We start from the raw sequence: 16399 nt of genomic DNA on the forward strand, positions 1-16399 counted from the left end.
TTAAATATTTTAAAAATTATATCTTAATAAAAAATATACAATGTTGATATAATTTTGTAGAGAATAAAATTTTATATAATACAAATAAATAAAAAATGTTTATTTATTTATGATAAACATAAATTAATTTTATAAAAGAGGGAGATTTTTAAATATAAATAAAACTATTTGTTTATTGAGAAGAGAAATAGAAATAAAAGAGTTTTGAGTGGATCCTATGATGTATGATGTTATATAGTATAAAGTTAATTAAATTGATTTATATTTGTTAAGTATGTATTAAATTAGTAAAATTGATCAAATATAGAAATGTATCATTTGTTATGAGACGGACTAAAATGGAAATTGTATCATTTGTTATGAGACAAACTAAAATGAAAATTGTATCATTTGTTATGGGACGAAGGAAATATCATATATCCAAATATAGATAATAAAAAAATCCATATAAAACAAAAAAAAAATTAAAAAACATACTAATTGAATCACTTATTTTAATGAAGATAAATAATGCACTAGAAAAAATAATTAGAAAAACATTAAACAAACTACACATAATAATAATAATAATAATAATAATAATAATAATAATAATAATAATAATAATAAAGATAAATAAATAAATAAAAGAAGATAAGAACTAAAAAGTAATACTAACGCAAGATTTGTTACGTGGCTTGTGGCATGTGTGCTTTGGCTTTAATCTCATCTAAAAATATAACTAAAAAATTTTAATTGTGGAAGTTTCAGAATATGGTGGAATAATTTTGAAAAATTGTGAAAGAAAATTGTTATGATGTAGGCGGTGGCTGCTTGAAAATTGAGGATGAAGAAAAAAGCAAATTAGGGTTACCACTATCCTTATAAATGGGATCCGGTGGGAAGTTATGAAAATTAAAATTTAAAATTTTAGAAATGAAAATTCAAAAAATTTAAAATAAAAATAATATATATTAATATATAAAATGACAAAAATACCCCAGTACTAATGAGCCTACTCAAACTACTTACGAATCGAGCTTGAGCTCGGATTATTTACAAAATAAGAATTCTCGAGCTTAAGCTCACTTGTTAATAGAGATAAATGATTCGAGCCGAGCTTGGCTCGCGAACTACTCGATTTGTTTAACATCTCTATTTATAAATACTGTTCTTGAACTACGGTCAATAGGGGTGACTGGGGAGCAACCTTCAACTTATCCCGAAACCTCAACTGCCTCCCCGACAACTTCTTTTCCTACAGTATTTGATTGACCTTTCACTTTTTTTTGCTCTTCTTTCTACTTTCAAATTTCATCAATTTTGGCTGATCTTTTAGTATATGCCAACATGCCTCACACTTAAAGTTCGATTTGCGTTTATATATGCATGCTTTGTGGCAATGCTATTCTTGTAAAAATGTAAAAATAATTTTGACAATGGTTTTAGAACAAATTAAGTAATTGAGAAATACATTAAACAAAATATAAAAAAACTTACAAAATCCAAGGCGCTCCATCCGCTCCGATAATATTGTTGTCCTTCTACTCATACGATAGATATTATGATTGAATTTCCATCAACTGATTAGCACATTCTCCTGGTGCTCTCTTTCATAAGAAAAAAAAACTTGTATACAGTCTCATAATCTTTGTATTTTTTATTTTTTTTATTTTTTTGTGCAAACACCAACTTGTGCATCAATCACCACATTACACCATGGAGTTGTCAACTCCATGTCTTCATTAACATTCTATTTCTTACTTGCACGTTGATTTGTTTCAACAGACGTTACAACAGGGTTGCTTCTGGAAGAAATACCACATTGGAACGATGGACGATCGCTTGGGTCTTATGGTATGATACATGAAGTGTAGTGTCCGGTGATATAAAATTCCACAAATTCGGATATAACATAGGATTATTTGGATAGACATAGTACTACATAGGAGAGAATGGACGGCCACAATTATATTAAATTGATTCCAAAATAGAGGTATTTGTGATGTCAAAGTCGAGTTACTATCAACAATCGGGATTGAGTTCTTAGTTAAATCAACAACATTTTCAACTCTTTATCTTTCATCCTTATAAGCCATGAATCCATTTTATGAAAATTAGAAAAAAAAAAAAAAAAAAAACAAGAAAACTACCGTATATTAAGAATAATCAAGTGAAGAAAAGCTACACTAATTCTTTTACACAAGAGATAATGCTTCAAACTACTAAAAACAATCGAGGTAAACAATCTCTTGAACAAAGAAACACATAATTCTAGCAAACAATCAATTCTATTATGTATCTCTATTGTTGATTCCATGGTAATAACTTATTTGCTTAGTAATTAAACTGTTGTATCTTTTTCTATATTAAGACATTGTGAAAAGTATAATATGCACAAAGATATTGTTTAATTTCTTGAAATTGTACGTTGAAGTTAATGCAATCTAAATAGTTTTATCCTTAAATGTAAAGCGAATATTAATTTAAAAAATTTCAAAAAATTATAAAATGGGATTAAAGTTCATAATTATATTTTTAAAATTAAAAAAAACAAGTTATATAAGAGAGACGAAAATAAAAAATAGAGACAAATTAAGTGGGACAGAAGAGTATTATTTATTTATTATATTTAAAATATTATATTATTAAATATTTATATTATATTAAATAATTATTTTAATTTAAAATTTTATTATTTAAAATTAAAATTAAAATTCAAAATCACACAAACAAACCCGCCCTCAGCGATTGATTTGTGGTGCGAAGAGAGAGAGTGCTACAGCTACTCGTCTTCCCGATGTGTAAACACACCTGCGATTGATTTGTGGTGGGAGGAGAGAGGTTGCTACAGCTACTTGTCTTCCAGATGTGTCTCTCTGTCTGTCACTACTTTACAATTAATTACAGCCACTCGCTTCCGTTTCATTGACTCCCAAAATCTCCCATCTCCGACCAGGATCTTCCTCCCAGTCCCAGATTCTATGGCGACCTCATGCGCCACTTTGCCCAATTACGTGAAATCGGAGTTAGTGGGAAGCTCAAGTTTCTCAAGAATCTATCGGCACAGTAGTAAGCTGCTGCTTCCAATTTATCAAGTTTGACACTGAACTCAGGGATCCCCTGGGAAGGTGGGTTTGTTTGTTTGTTTCTTCTTTTTACTTCCTCCTGAACTCGTGAAGGAAGCAGCAGGTGCGGATTGAGTCGGAGAGATTTTGCGTTTAAAGGAATTGTTGCTGGTGGAGCTTCTGTAATGGCGTCTACTGTTGCTGCGGAGCCACCAAAAACCAGAGGCAGATTCCCCCCCCCCCCCCCCTCTTCATCTTCTTTTTCCCGATTTAATTGACTGCGTGTCTGCTGCAATTGATTTCTGATTTTGGGGCCGACTCAGGTTTGGAGAAATTGCCATTTAAGCCGGAGGGCTATAACTACTGGACTTGGCGTGACAGAAAGATTCATTACGTGGTGGAGGGGGAGGGATCTCCCATTGTTCTAATTCATGGGTTTGGGGCTTCTGCATTTCATTGGAGGTTGGTTATTTTCTGGATTCTTGCTCGAGTTATAAACAAACGTGGTAAAGCTGCCTTCCCCTCCCCTCCCCTCCCATGCTACTTGCCTATAATTCTTGTTTTTTGAAAGGGGAAAAAATTATGAACATGAATTTAAATGGACAGTTGCATTCAAAGTTGCTGCTAATGAATGTATTGTATGAACCCGACCTCTAATTCTAACTTTACTTTAGATACAACATGCCTGAATTGGCAAAACACTACAAGGTCTATGCCTTGGATTTACTCGGTTTTGGCTGGAGTGAGAAGGCTCTCATTGAGTATGATGCTCTGGTGTGGAGAGATCAAGTAATAGATTTCATGAAGGAAATAGTTAAAGAGCCTGCTGTTTTAGTTGGGAACAGGCAAGTCCTAACTCTTTCATCTCTTGATAGAATTCATAAATGCTGAAAGGATGGTGCTTAGTTGCTGTGCGATGTGTGTTTGTGTGTATTACATGATGTTGAGATGAATTAAATTTTTGTTGTCTCAGTCTAGGAGGATTTACTGCTTTGGTGGCTGGGGCATCATTAGAGAATCAAGTTACAGGTATTGTATTACTGAACAACGCAGGGCAATTCGACGATGCCAGTAATGCAGCACCAGTTTCTGAAGAAAATGTGTTGCAGAAGCTTGTTCTCAAGCCATTGAAGGAAGTTGTTCAACGAGTAGTACTTGGTTTTTTGTTTTGGCAAGCCAAACAACCATCACGCGTTGAGTCGGTCTTGAAAAGCGTATGCCAATTCTTTATCCAAAACTTTCTAATTTTATGTCAACATGTTTACCTGGTATATGATGGCAACAAGTTTTATTGATTAATGGAAGTAACCCTTTGGAAGGAAAGATTACAAAAGAAGAAAGAGAAAACAAGAACACAATGATGAAAACTAACAATCCCTGACAAAGTTTTATAAAGAGCAAATAATGAGCTATGCCCATGATAGATAGTTAAAACTCTAGATAGAATTAAAACACTATGGGTGTGTTTACTTGTTGAATTTTATACCTGATTACTAATTCAATTTTTTTTTCCTAAAAAAATATCAAATCAAACACTCATTTTTTATTTATTTTATTACACCTTAATTTAATTTTATATTCAAAACATCATATCAATATATATTTATATCACATCAAACAACTATTTCAATTCAACATTTTACTATTTAAAACCAAAACAAAAAATCATAATTTTACAAGTAAACGCACCTATATATATAATTTAGTCCAATCATGTAGCTTTTTTTGTTCCTCGTAGTGTAGACAATTAGCAATTTATTAGTATTCTAATTTTATCTCGTTATAATTGCCTTCATCTCCAAAGTAGTCTTGTCCTCTAGGCTGAATGAATGTTTGAAACAATCCTCAGGGGTTTTGTTGCTCCTCTTAGGGCTCAAATATGATTTATGTTAAGTTTAGCATCCGACATACCACCCCTTCTTAGCTAACATGACTTGAAGTTGCTTGGTTGGGCATTCGTGGAGCATTCGAAAGGTTACTTACATCCTAAGAAATAATTTTTTATACCTGAACTCATTATTTTTTTTTCTAGGACAGTGTAATACCCTCAGAGTTGGGCCGGTGCTAGGCTTACTCCCATGGATGAGCCGATGCTTGGCCATCCGAGATTGAATATAGGTTAAATGGATTGAATAGACTAGTCATGTCAACAATGTGCACATTCTTTTTCGTAAGCCCTGCTGAAAGAACTCTAGAGTTAAACGTGTTTGCTCTAGAATTATTTGAGGATAGGTAACCCGTGGGAAGTCTCTCAGGGTGGGTGCGCGTCAGTAAGGACAAAGCATGCTTGAAAGGACTCGTGTTGACATGTGAACTAGTCTGCAATCGTGACATACTCAGCTTCGCGTGGCTTGCGGGCTGGGGTGTCACAGTTGGTATCAGAGCCAACCTGCGATAGCCCGCAATCGTTGATTGGATTGGTGATAGACCTAACAGTTGATGATCATTGGGGTGCAACGTGGTCGCTGCATTCTTAAGTGGTGATGATGTAATACCCTGGAGTTGGGCCGGTGCTAGGCCAACTCCCTTGGATGAGCCGGTGCTAGGCTATCCGAGGTTGAATATAGGTTAAATTGATTGAATAGACTACTCATGTCAATAATGTGCATATTCATTTTCAGAAGCCTTACCGAAAGAAGTTAAGGTGTTTGTTCTATAGTAATTTGAGGATGGGTGAACCCCTGGGAAATCTCTCGGGGTGCGCGTGAGTGAGGAGATAGCACACTGGAAAGGACTCGTTTTGACCTGTAGGGCCAGTCTGCAATCTTGATATGCTCGGCTTCGCGTGGCTTTCGGGCCGGGGCGTCACATACAAGCAACATATTGGGGTTCTATTGTGATATTAGACGATACAAGGTATTGTTGGTATATTATGGTCCTTCGGATTAGAAGTGGTGACTCAGCTGTGCGGGACAAAGGGATAGATCAATATGGTTAAGCTGATGGTTGAGACCACGAGGAACCAGTCTTTGTAGTTGCCATAAATTGATCAAAATTTATTAGCCTCTATGGCTCAAGCCAACTGCATTGTACTATTTAGATGCATGGGCTTCCAAGCTCGCATATGTATTCGAAATGACTCTTTGAATCCATTCATGAAATAGCTTAGATAATGTTGAGTTCGGAAACTTGGGATACTAACCACATATCTACAATAATATATTAATTGACATTCCCAATTTGTTTAACCACATGCATAATTTGAATAGAGATCCCTCATAACATGTATACTAAGACCTTAGGAAAATTTCTTCATATGATATAGCCTTGATGCATGGGCTACCAAGATTGCCCTTTCCGTAGTAACCATGGGTTGTGTTTCTTTGGGGTTAGATTAGGAAGATTTGGTTTGAGCTTTGTATTTAAATAACATTGTTTGATATGATTTTTGTTAAAGGAAAAAATATATATATATTTTTTTCCGAAGAAACGCATAGTTCAAATAGTAAATACAAATTGAAGGAAAAACCAGATTTTGTACCTCACTAGCTAGTTGCTCTACTTTCGCATCCAAATTTTGTATTTGATCTTCGTATCCAGTTGAAATTACCGAGCGTTAGTAGCCATGGTCTTAACTATATCCTCAAAAGACATACCTAGCGGTGCAACAAGTTGAGGTGGTGGTGGTGTAGTGGGCGGTACATCTGTTGTGCTAGCGTTTGTGCTTGAAAACCTTGCGGTTGATTCCCATGTCGCAAATTAGGATGATCCTTCCACCCAAGATTATATGTATTGGAGAACGGGTTGTACTGCCTCTATGGTGCTTGCGCAAAGCTGGCTGCATTCAGTTTTGCAGAGTTCTCTTCTTAAAGTTTCGGACAGGCACCAGTAGGGTTTCTATATTTGTGCAGATGCCACATGCCCTTACTTGTTGAGTCTGACCAACCACCAATTGGCGCACAATCGTATTTAACTCAAATAACTGTTGTCGAACAAGATCGGAGCTAGAGCTATCGACTATTCCACTGTTTCGAGTACCGAACTGTTGTGTATTTACCGCCAATCGAGAGATCAGACCCTAAGCATCTTTAAGAGTTTTGTCAGCTAATCCACCTTGACTCGCAACATCAATGTTGCTTCGATCTGTCCAACTGAGGCCTTCGTAAAAGTATTGGATAAACAACTGTTTAGATATTTGATGTTGAGGACACCGTGCGCACAGACGGTTGATCGCTCCCAGTACTCATGTAATGTCTCGCCTGGTTGTTGCTTGATCCCACAAATTTCCTTTCTTAATGTTGCAACTCGAGACGCCGGGAAGTACTTCTTCAAAAATTTTCTTTGCATGCCAACCCATGAAGTTATGCTTCCTGAGGGAAGATAGTACAACGAGTCTTGCACTGCATCCTTTAAGAAAAAAGGGAATGCTCGCAACTTGATTTGTTCCTCAGTGACTCATGCTGGTTTCATGCTTGAACAGATAACGTTGAATTCATGCAGATGTTTGTGGGGCTCTTCACATGCAAGACCATGAAAAGATTGAAGTAAGTGTATCAATCCAGATTTTAGTTCAAATCTTTAGTATCATCAATGGTTGGAAGGTAATGCAGAGGGGCTGTCGAGTGAAATTCGGAGCTGCCAACTCTCTGAGTGTCCGGTGATCTTCTCTAACCATGATAGGATCGAGGACCGTCAGAAGTGTAAGAACTACTTGACTGTGTGTAGGAGATCCTGTCGGATTACAGTTTCTTTCTAGCTTTTTTCCTCAACTTTTTTGCTAGCTTTTCGATCTCTAAGTCGTATATCAAAATTCATGTTTGAGAAGATTGAGGCATAAACTAGAATCAAGTATAAAGAGAATAGTGTAATAAGAAATAATAAATAGATAAACAAAAATAACAATGATCCAAAGCAGTCCCCGGCAACGGCGCAAAAAATTGATAGATGTGAACTGTCAGTCAAATAATTACCTGTTTTTTAATCAATTGTAAGAATAATGAAAACAAGGTCAACCATTGAGACTGTGATTGTATTTATTTAGTTGATTATTTATTTAAAATAGGGGTTTTCAGTCAAGAATTAAAATAACTATCATAAGAAAATTCAATTAAACAAATTAAAATCAATCAGTTAAAGAAAGAAATAAGAACAGATTTATTAAGAAGTAGAACACTCTAGTCCAAGGGTTGAATGAAAAATTAGATAATTGATTATATCATCGAATTAAATAATTTAACCAAATAATTGATAAATTGGTTATAGGTGTTTGATGTGATCGAACACCCAATTTGTCTTAACTTTGTCTGTGGCAATGGTACGACCAATTAACCACTCTCTAATTGAAAGAATTAACTAGGTATGACCTTAGTAAAAAATCTCCAATTGAATTTAGCTCGAGAAAAACCCAATTCGAATAATTAATCAATTACGAAGGATTTCTTATTCCATCATGCAATTCCTAGGCTAAGCACGTTAACCTATTACTACTTTATTGAATAAATACATAATTACGGATGTAATTATTCAATTAGCACACCGTCAATAGATAGATTTAAAACCTAGCCACAATTATAAGTCACATCTAAATACACAAAAATTGCACAAATATCAATTAATCGAAAGATTCAATTAAAACGCAAAACTATTTCACAAATCTATAATCCAATAATTTAATCCAACCTTAGACTAAAATAAGAATTTAGCTACAAAACATAACTAGAAATTGAAAACAAATAAATTCTACTTAAAAGAAGATGAAGAAGAGTTGCGCAGCCGTCTTGATCGCTTTAGCCATTGCGCGCGTTCTTGTTTTCTTGCAATGATGATTTTTTTTTTTTTTTTGCTCTCTTCGGTATAAGACCGTCGTGCAGCCCTAGGAGATATGACTTGAATATTTTTGTAGGAACTATGCAAAATTATAGTCAATTCGCGCAATTAACGTACAAAAAGTTAGATGAACAATAAATTCAATAGTTGCCTTCTCAATACATTGTAAACCGCGGGTTGATCTACTCAGGAGGTTAACCTCAGCTCGTAGAAGGAAGAGATAGGAGGGCCCTACATGTTGCTCTGATATTAGATGTTGGAAAGTACTTTGTCTAAAATCCCCTCAAAAACTACAAAGAGGCCCACTTCCAAGTAAATGCATAGCGGTGTTATGAATCACACAATGAAATAATACAACAATAAATGCGTGGTAAGCTCATAGTAATAAGGACCTAGTGTTGAAGTAATGAATGCGAATGCATTCAAAGCAATAAATGATACAAGATGTTTGTTGACCCAATTTAGTTATAAATAACTTATCTTTGAGGGATACTAATACAAGAGTTAATCCACCGTTACATACCTCTAGGTTACAAGGACCCAATCCACAAAACAATTCCTAATGTACCTAGCATCTCCCATTGCTTACTTTGCAGTATTATGCACTGGTAACTGGTTGTCATTCCAAAGTAATAACACCCGTAGATCTCCATTCTAGTTGAGAGTACTATCCTACGAGCTGGTTGACATCTCTGGTTGGATCTCCAATTTCTCCTTCTTCCGGAAACACTTCTAGGGAGTGTGGAAGTTTGAATACCTTTCAAAACATGGAGAATAAGAGCCACAGAGTTGAGAGCACTTCATGCACTTTCTCTTTGTAGAATTCTACTTTGAATTGGACTCACTTACCAACTCTGCATCTTGAGCTGGTCATACAGCCTCGGAGTTGATTGTGTAAAACAATACAATTAATTTCCTTTACATCGAAATGGAATGAAGTATTTTCTAGATATTTCAGACATCCCCATTGACTACTTTTTATGGTTTTTGTCTCTTCTATACAAGTATAAGACAATACAAAATGAGACATGCAGCCAACCTGCACTCATGCACTCTGCACCAATAAGGGCACTACACAAACTTTTTGTTTTAGTGTAAGGGAGACAACACACCCAACAGAGTAGTGAGTAGCATATGCCAAAATAGGTAAAAGGAGGATGTTTACATTAATAATAATAATAATAATAATAATAATAATAATAATAATAATAATAATCATAATAAGAGGAAATGTTGTCCAACTACTTAACTCAACCCCCACCCCTCTTTTGAATCTAGATAATTAAGCATTTATTAGAATACAAATTTGGTCTTGTATCTGGATCCTTGGTTATGTATTAACATTCAATTTGTTAATGAAAGACACATTTTTTTATTTGGCCAGTTGGTTGTGTACCTAGATATCATGATATACTGACATGAAAAAATATTGGTGTGTTAGAAATCTCACAATTAGTCTGTAAAAATTGGTTTCTTGGTGCTCCATGGAATCCAATTACTGATTTACTACATTTCTTGGTTGAACAGAAGTTGAGAAATTATTAATGTTCCTTTAAATGATAGGGTGGGCAACTCTTAGATCTTGAATTTGTTGCATATATGGCTACTGACTGCATCGAGGATGAATATTGTTGTATTGTGATTTTTTCCCTTGAAATTGTTTGTGATTGTTGGTTGTTCAACTAGGCTAGCTAGCTAGCTTCACCACTTGAGTTGTTTGAATGCAATGCAGGTATATATAAATGCTGAGAATGTGGATGAATATCTCATCAATTCAATTACAAAGCCTGCGAATGATCCAAATGCTGGAGAAGTTTACTACAGGTACAAAATCACAATCACAGTCACAATTATTTAGTATAGATAGATGGAATGCATAAACCTATATAGTATAGATAGATGGAATTCAGGTGTGTTTCGTTAATTGTTCGTCACATGACTAACTATTAATGATTAATTATTATTTTCAGACTGATGACGAGATTCATGTTGAGGCAGAACAAGTACACACTGGATAGCGTGCTGAGGCAAGTGAGGTGCCCCTTGCTTTTGATATGGGGTGAATTAGACCCTTGGGTTGGCCCGGCTAAGGCTGTGAGGATTAAAGAATTCTATACCAATAATACCTGTAGTATAGTAAAGCTACAGGCTGGACACTGCCCGCACGACGAAGTCCCTCATCTCTTCAACACCGCCCTCCTGAATTGGATGAAAACTATAGTATAGTATAGAATAGTTTTGTATAGTATAGTATAACATCATATCATATCACATTCAGATTTTGATCGACTGACTCACTCATTATTGGTATCTATTTATTTGGTAATGAACCACCATTGCATATACCTAAGAGTTACTGTTATCGTTTCGTAAGGTATGGCTTGGTGGCGTGGGGATTGGATTTGTTACTGTGAGGTCATGAGTTCAAACCCCGATGCCTTAGGTCACCTGCAATATATGATTCGCCTAGTGTGACTTACTTGTCGGGCTTAATTTGCAGAGTATTAGGTTTGGTCGGGGTTTATTCCGTGCACACTTTCGGGTAGCGACTGCAAATTCTTATATCATTTAAAAAAAAAAAAGTTACTGTTATCATGTTGCATATACCTACTACTTTTGCATTGATTTAACTATAATCTTTTTGTTTTCAAACAAGCGTTATTATCAATATCTAATCTTTTACTGTGTCAAATTATTATCATTCTCATTTCAAAAACATTGAATTTTATACTTAGTATTTATACGGACAATTGGAGATAAATTTCTAATTTTACAAATTCATTTAACATCAGTCCCCCATTATTAATTTCTTACATTGCACTTCTTTCTTTTCTAATTCACTTCTTTCTCACTTCCTCATCTCAATTTCCTCTACATCTTCCTATATCATCCGTTATTTTTCGCGCAAAATCGGTACAAAAAAGAAATTGGCAAGCAGTTACTTAAGATCGCAAAATTAACACTATTGTCCGGTCGGCGAGTGTACAATGCTCTCAAAGTCTTATTTCTCTCTCCATATCTTATGCCATAACTCTGGTTGTCCTCCGTCCAACAAAGATCGATGAAGGGTTTACAGGTTCAGTGATTCTTTCCCTGAAGCCTTTGCAATTCATGGCGCTGTGAACGTGTTCCCTTTCCCCTTTGTCTTGGTTGAAATAGATGATTAAATCAACTGAAGGGTTCGTCGATTGGGAAGATTTTTGTCTTTTGAGTCTCATCGGATAATAGAACCAAACCGGAAAGAATCGAAAGTTGATATCGGCTGGGCAATATCAAAGCACAAATATGAGGGTTGAATTGATTTCTCAATATAATTTTAGGTTTTGTTTGTTTGATTTATTTGATTCCAGATTACTTGTTTTTAGCTTTAACGAATTGAGTGATGTTTGCTTGATTTAATTTCCATGATTTCTACACTCTTAATTCCAATAATGCAGTGTTTTTAATTATGTTTTAGTCTTAATATTTTGGTTTAATTTCAACTTCGGTTCGGTGTCATTATTTGGGTTTATTCGAATTTCGCTTCCGTTAATTTAATTTGTATATTTGTTTACGAGGTTTAATTCGAAGAATCCATCAATCCAGGCATAAATTCACAACACCCCTAATTTTTAGTTACTTTTATTTATTGCACACCAAATCCCTAATCTATGAAGTTTACTGACTTCGCTGGAATTTTTAATATAATTGATGTTTGTAGTCGCGCTTCATCGTTCTTATTGATTGCAATGTTGCATTTGGTGAAGAATCGCCGTGCAAAGTGGTTACAAAGAGGTACGGTTTTATTTTCTGATTCTGTGTGGTGCGTATTTTAACTGATGATTTGTTTGTTTGTGTTTCGTTTTGTAAATGTAATCAGACTTTTATTTGATATTTTGTGAGGTGAAAAGGATTTGGGATGATGTTATGTTTTTTATGTTGATAAAATTCAAATTGAGTTGGATTTGTTATTAAGTTTAGTTGTTGTTACAAAATCAGATTTGGTGACAGAATGCTTTCTTTTCCTTTGGAACATTTTGATGAATTGTTATTGACTATAGACAAGATGAATCTGCAAGTTTTCTCTATTCTATTTTATTTTTTATTTTTACTTAATTATTTGGTTTTATAATATTTGGGATATATGGAGTTGAGATATTTGAAATTCTGTTTAAAATATATTGAGTTGAGATATTTGAAGGCTAACGAACATTGACTCAATTTATGTATATATGTAGGTTTAATTAGTGGAGTTTCATCCAGATCCGTTATTGATGTTTGTCTGGTTTTCATTTGGTTTGATATCCATATCCATTTTTGAAGAAATTCTACGATAATCGGTCATATTCTACTTTTTGTTACTTTTCTTATCTGGAAAACATGGTTTTGGATATTTTGCTCGTGTATTTTCTTTGTCTACATTATAATAGTTGTTGATCTTTCTCAGGTTTGTAGTATATAAAAGTTTTTTGAAGGACTGGATCTAATTTAAGATAAGATGGATCTTAATTTTGTTTTGTTGTGTTTGAAGACAATTGAAGGGTAGATCAAGAAGGCCAACCGCAATCATCGTCATCATTATCCAAGACTAAGGATTTAGATGTTCCACTTCAATCAGTTGGATTTTAGATCTAATAGCTTATGCCTAGCAAGGTATCCGACCATATCATCGTCACTTTGAAAGTGTATCATGTAATATACAACAACAAGATCCAAAGCTGCTTTGAAACTTGTTTATAAATTAATTGCACCGTGGTACACGAACGGAGCGTGCAAGCATAAGTATGTGTATCTGGAGTATGTAATATGTGTATATGGGTATGTGAGAAATGAAACAAGACATAAAGATAATGTATGTAGTTAAGTGAATAAAGTAGTCGAGTATTAACACTCAGTTTATGAGTATATATATACATTACAAAGGTATTATTTGTAAAGTAGCAGGTATATTTGAATTTATTTGAGTTCCTACAGCGATGGATAATTCTCTAAATGAAGTAGCAGTAGGTACACAACTAGTATGATTTCGTACACCAAGCCAGGTTTGGGTACGATGGAGCTACTTTGGAGTACTTGTCTTATTAGTCGTGTCATGTTCTATGCAAATATGCTCCTAACCGAATGTTGTTATGTGTGCTACAATGTATATTATTATGTAATAGGTCTAAAGATTTTTAATTTGTGGCAACAATCATGTATTATAAGAACCAATATAATTGAACTTAGTCACATTTTTAATTTGTGGCAACAATTATATACTCTAACAACCAATATAATTTAACTTAGTTATTGCGATTTTTTTAGACATCTACAAGTGGAGGTTGGACTATGATTGTACATATATCATACACTAAGTCATTTATGACTTGTTTAACCATCCATAGTAAAAATGTATTATTTACCCTTTTATGCAATTCGGAGTGTCATGGGAACACTACCATGATAAATTCATCCCTGGTTACTGACATTAAAATGAATATTTCGAACTGAAAATGACTGATTCCCCAACCACAGGTTACTGGGGCATATATACTCGTTACTGAAGCATGTGAGACTATTATTATAGGTACGTAAGATCTGTTCCAGGGTATGTAGAGTTTTTATGCAGATATGTATGTGCGTTATCCAGGTACAACCACCAACTAGCGATGTATAAATAATGGTTGCTTAGGTATTATCTGTGTAGTATCAGGTATCCTCGAATTTAGTTGATTTCAGTCAATCCCACACAGAGGGATTGATTCGCAAACTTGGTGAGAGCATTTCCTCTCTTAGCTCGGTGGACCGAATGTTTGTGTGTGCTACGCTCTGGATTACTATGTAATAAGTTTAAATAACAATCAATCCGTGAGAGCAATGATGTATGGTAGTGTTTCCCCATTGGATTCTTGTAAATATGTACTCTTTGCATGTTAATACTCTCCAGAAATTGGTAAAAACAATTATCTTGTTTAATTCATCCCCAGTTACCATTAACATGTAGATATATAGTACTTTCCAATATTATTTTATTAAAATTATTGATCGTGTCAATAGTATTATTATGAGATTAAATTTACTTTCAATTATACAATTATATAAGAATGAGACTTGTTTGGACTACAATGGAACTATTGGTATATTGGTGCATAATAGATTGCATCCTAGAACTTGTATTATTCTTATATTTTCAATGTAATCCCAACCGAGTATTTTCTATCTTGTTTATCAATCCATAGTAAATATGCGTGTCTATGTTTTTTTTTTTTAATCTTTTTATATAGTTTTAGGATCCGTGAGAACACTATAATGATGAATTCATCCATGATTAGTGACAACAATTGAATGTTTCGAATTCAAAATGATCGATTTTCAAGAACAAGTTACCCGAGCATAGATACTTGTTGCTGGAGCATATAAGATCGTATTATAGGTATGTAAAAACTACTATGCCGTATGTTGTTATTTAAAGCGGGTATGTAACAATGTGTCTGGATACGAGCATTGACAATCAAGGTATGATTGATGACTGCTAAGGTATTATTTATGTAGTAACAGGTATCTTTGAATATGGTTAACTTCACTCAATCCTTTGACGGATTAGGCAATCAAGGAACTCGGTGAAAATACTTCTTCTATTAGCACTTCTTCACTTCATTGGTGTTTTAGAGAAATGACAGCGATTGGGAAGACATAAACCTTTGCAATACATGTATATGCTTTTCTTTTTTATGTGCACCACTAATATACTCAAAATAATGAAATTTTTATTATGAAATATGAAAAATATTTATATAAATAATGTGTTCTATAAGTATCTTATTAAAATAAGAGGATTAATATTTTTCAAAAATTAGTTGCATTAATTGAAGTTATATTTGATTATAATAAGAAAATCTTATGAAACATAAAGTCAATATTATTTCATTTATATAAATAATTCGCGAGTTAAAAAGATGTATCATAATGCATTTATTTGAATAATATATTGTATCATAACTATATATTGAGACGTTTCAAGATAAAACATCATAATAATATTATAAAGACATCATATTTGATAAATGTATACTTCATTATCTTTTGAATATATATGAATTTAAAAAATAATTATTTGCAAACGTTTCTAATTTTAATTAGGATTAACTTTTCAAATATATAGGTAGTAGTTAAAATAATTAATTTTTTCTTAATTAAAGACCATTTAATTATTTTTTTTTAAAAATATCCAAAAGACCCTCGTTAAAATCAACCGTTGAATTGTCAATCAAATTGATCGAACAAATGAAATAAATTCAAAATGTTTATCTAACATCAGGAGGACACCATTATTTCTAGTTTTTTATTAAAGAAAAAGAAAAGTAAGCCTATTTTTTTTTATAACATTGAAGTATAAAATTATTATATAAAATAATTAATAAACAAATAAAATATAATAGTTAACTAAAGAAGTTAAATATGCTAATAAAAAATTAATAAAAATATAATTACAGTTAAAATATAAAAAAATATATAATAAACTTATATATATATATAAATAATAATTGTTACTTTAAAAAAAAATATACAAATAATTATGTAAGATAAGAAATATATAAATATTTATTTGAGATATATGATATATTCTA

At 33.4% G+C, this 16399-nt stretch overlaps 1 protein-coding gene across 1 annotated transcript; it reads left to right on the top strand.

Moving 5' to 3' along the window:
- Window positions 1–2764: 2764 nt before the first annotated feature.
- LOC127263740 (pheophytinase, chloroplastic) lies at window positions 2765–11156 on the top strand. Its single transcript, XM_051292933.1, has 7 exons — window positions 2765–3051; window positions 3162–3272; window positions 3371–3509; window positions 3722–3892; window positions 4021–4261; window positions 10546–10637; window positions 10784–11156. Exons 1-7 carry the CDS (start codon window positions 2964–2966, stop codon window positions 11037–11039), a joined length of 1098 nt encoding a protein of 365 aa, XP_051148890.1. The 5' UTR covers window positions 2765–2963; the 3' UTR covers window positions 11040–11156.
- Window positions 11157–16399: the final 5243 nt, after the last annotated feature.

The sequence above is a fragment of the Andrographis paniculata genome, unplaced genomic scaffold, assembly GCF_009805555.1.
Source record: "Andrographis paniculata isolate CXL003 unplaced genomic scaffold, ASM980555v1 Contig69END, whole genome shotgun sequence".
Taxonomy (NCBI): Eukaryota; Viridiplantae; Streptophyta; class Magnoliopsida; order Lamiales; family Acanthaceae; genus Andrographis; species Andrographis paniculata.

What these genes read in the sequence shown, in the direction of transcription:
- LOC127263740 (XM_051292933.1), top strand. Translation starts at nt 2,964, where the DNA reads ATGGCGACCTCATGCGCCACTTTGCCCAATTACGTGAAATCGGAGTTA. An exon ending in GGAGCCACCAAAAACCAGAG is followed by an intron (nt 3,273 to 3,370) that starts GCAGATTCCCCC and finishes GGGCCGACTCAG; the next exon opens with GTTTGGAGAAATTGCCATTT. An exon ending in GCTGGAGAAGTTTACTACAG is followed by an intron (nt 10,638 to 10,783) that starts GTACAAAATCAC and finishes TATTATTTTCAG; the next exon opens with ACTGATGACGAGATTCATGT.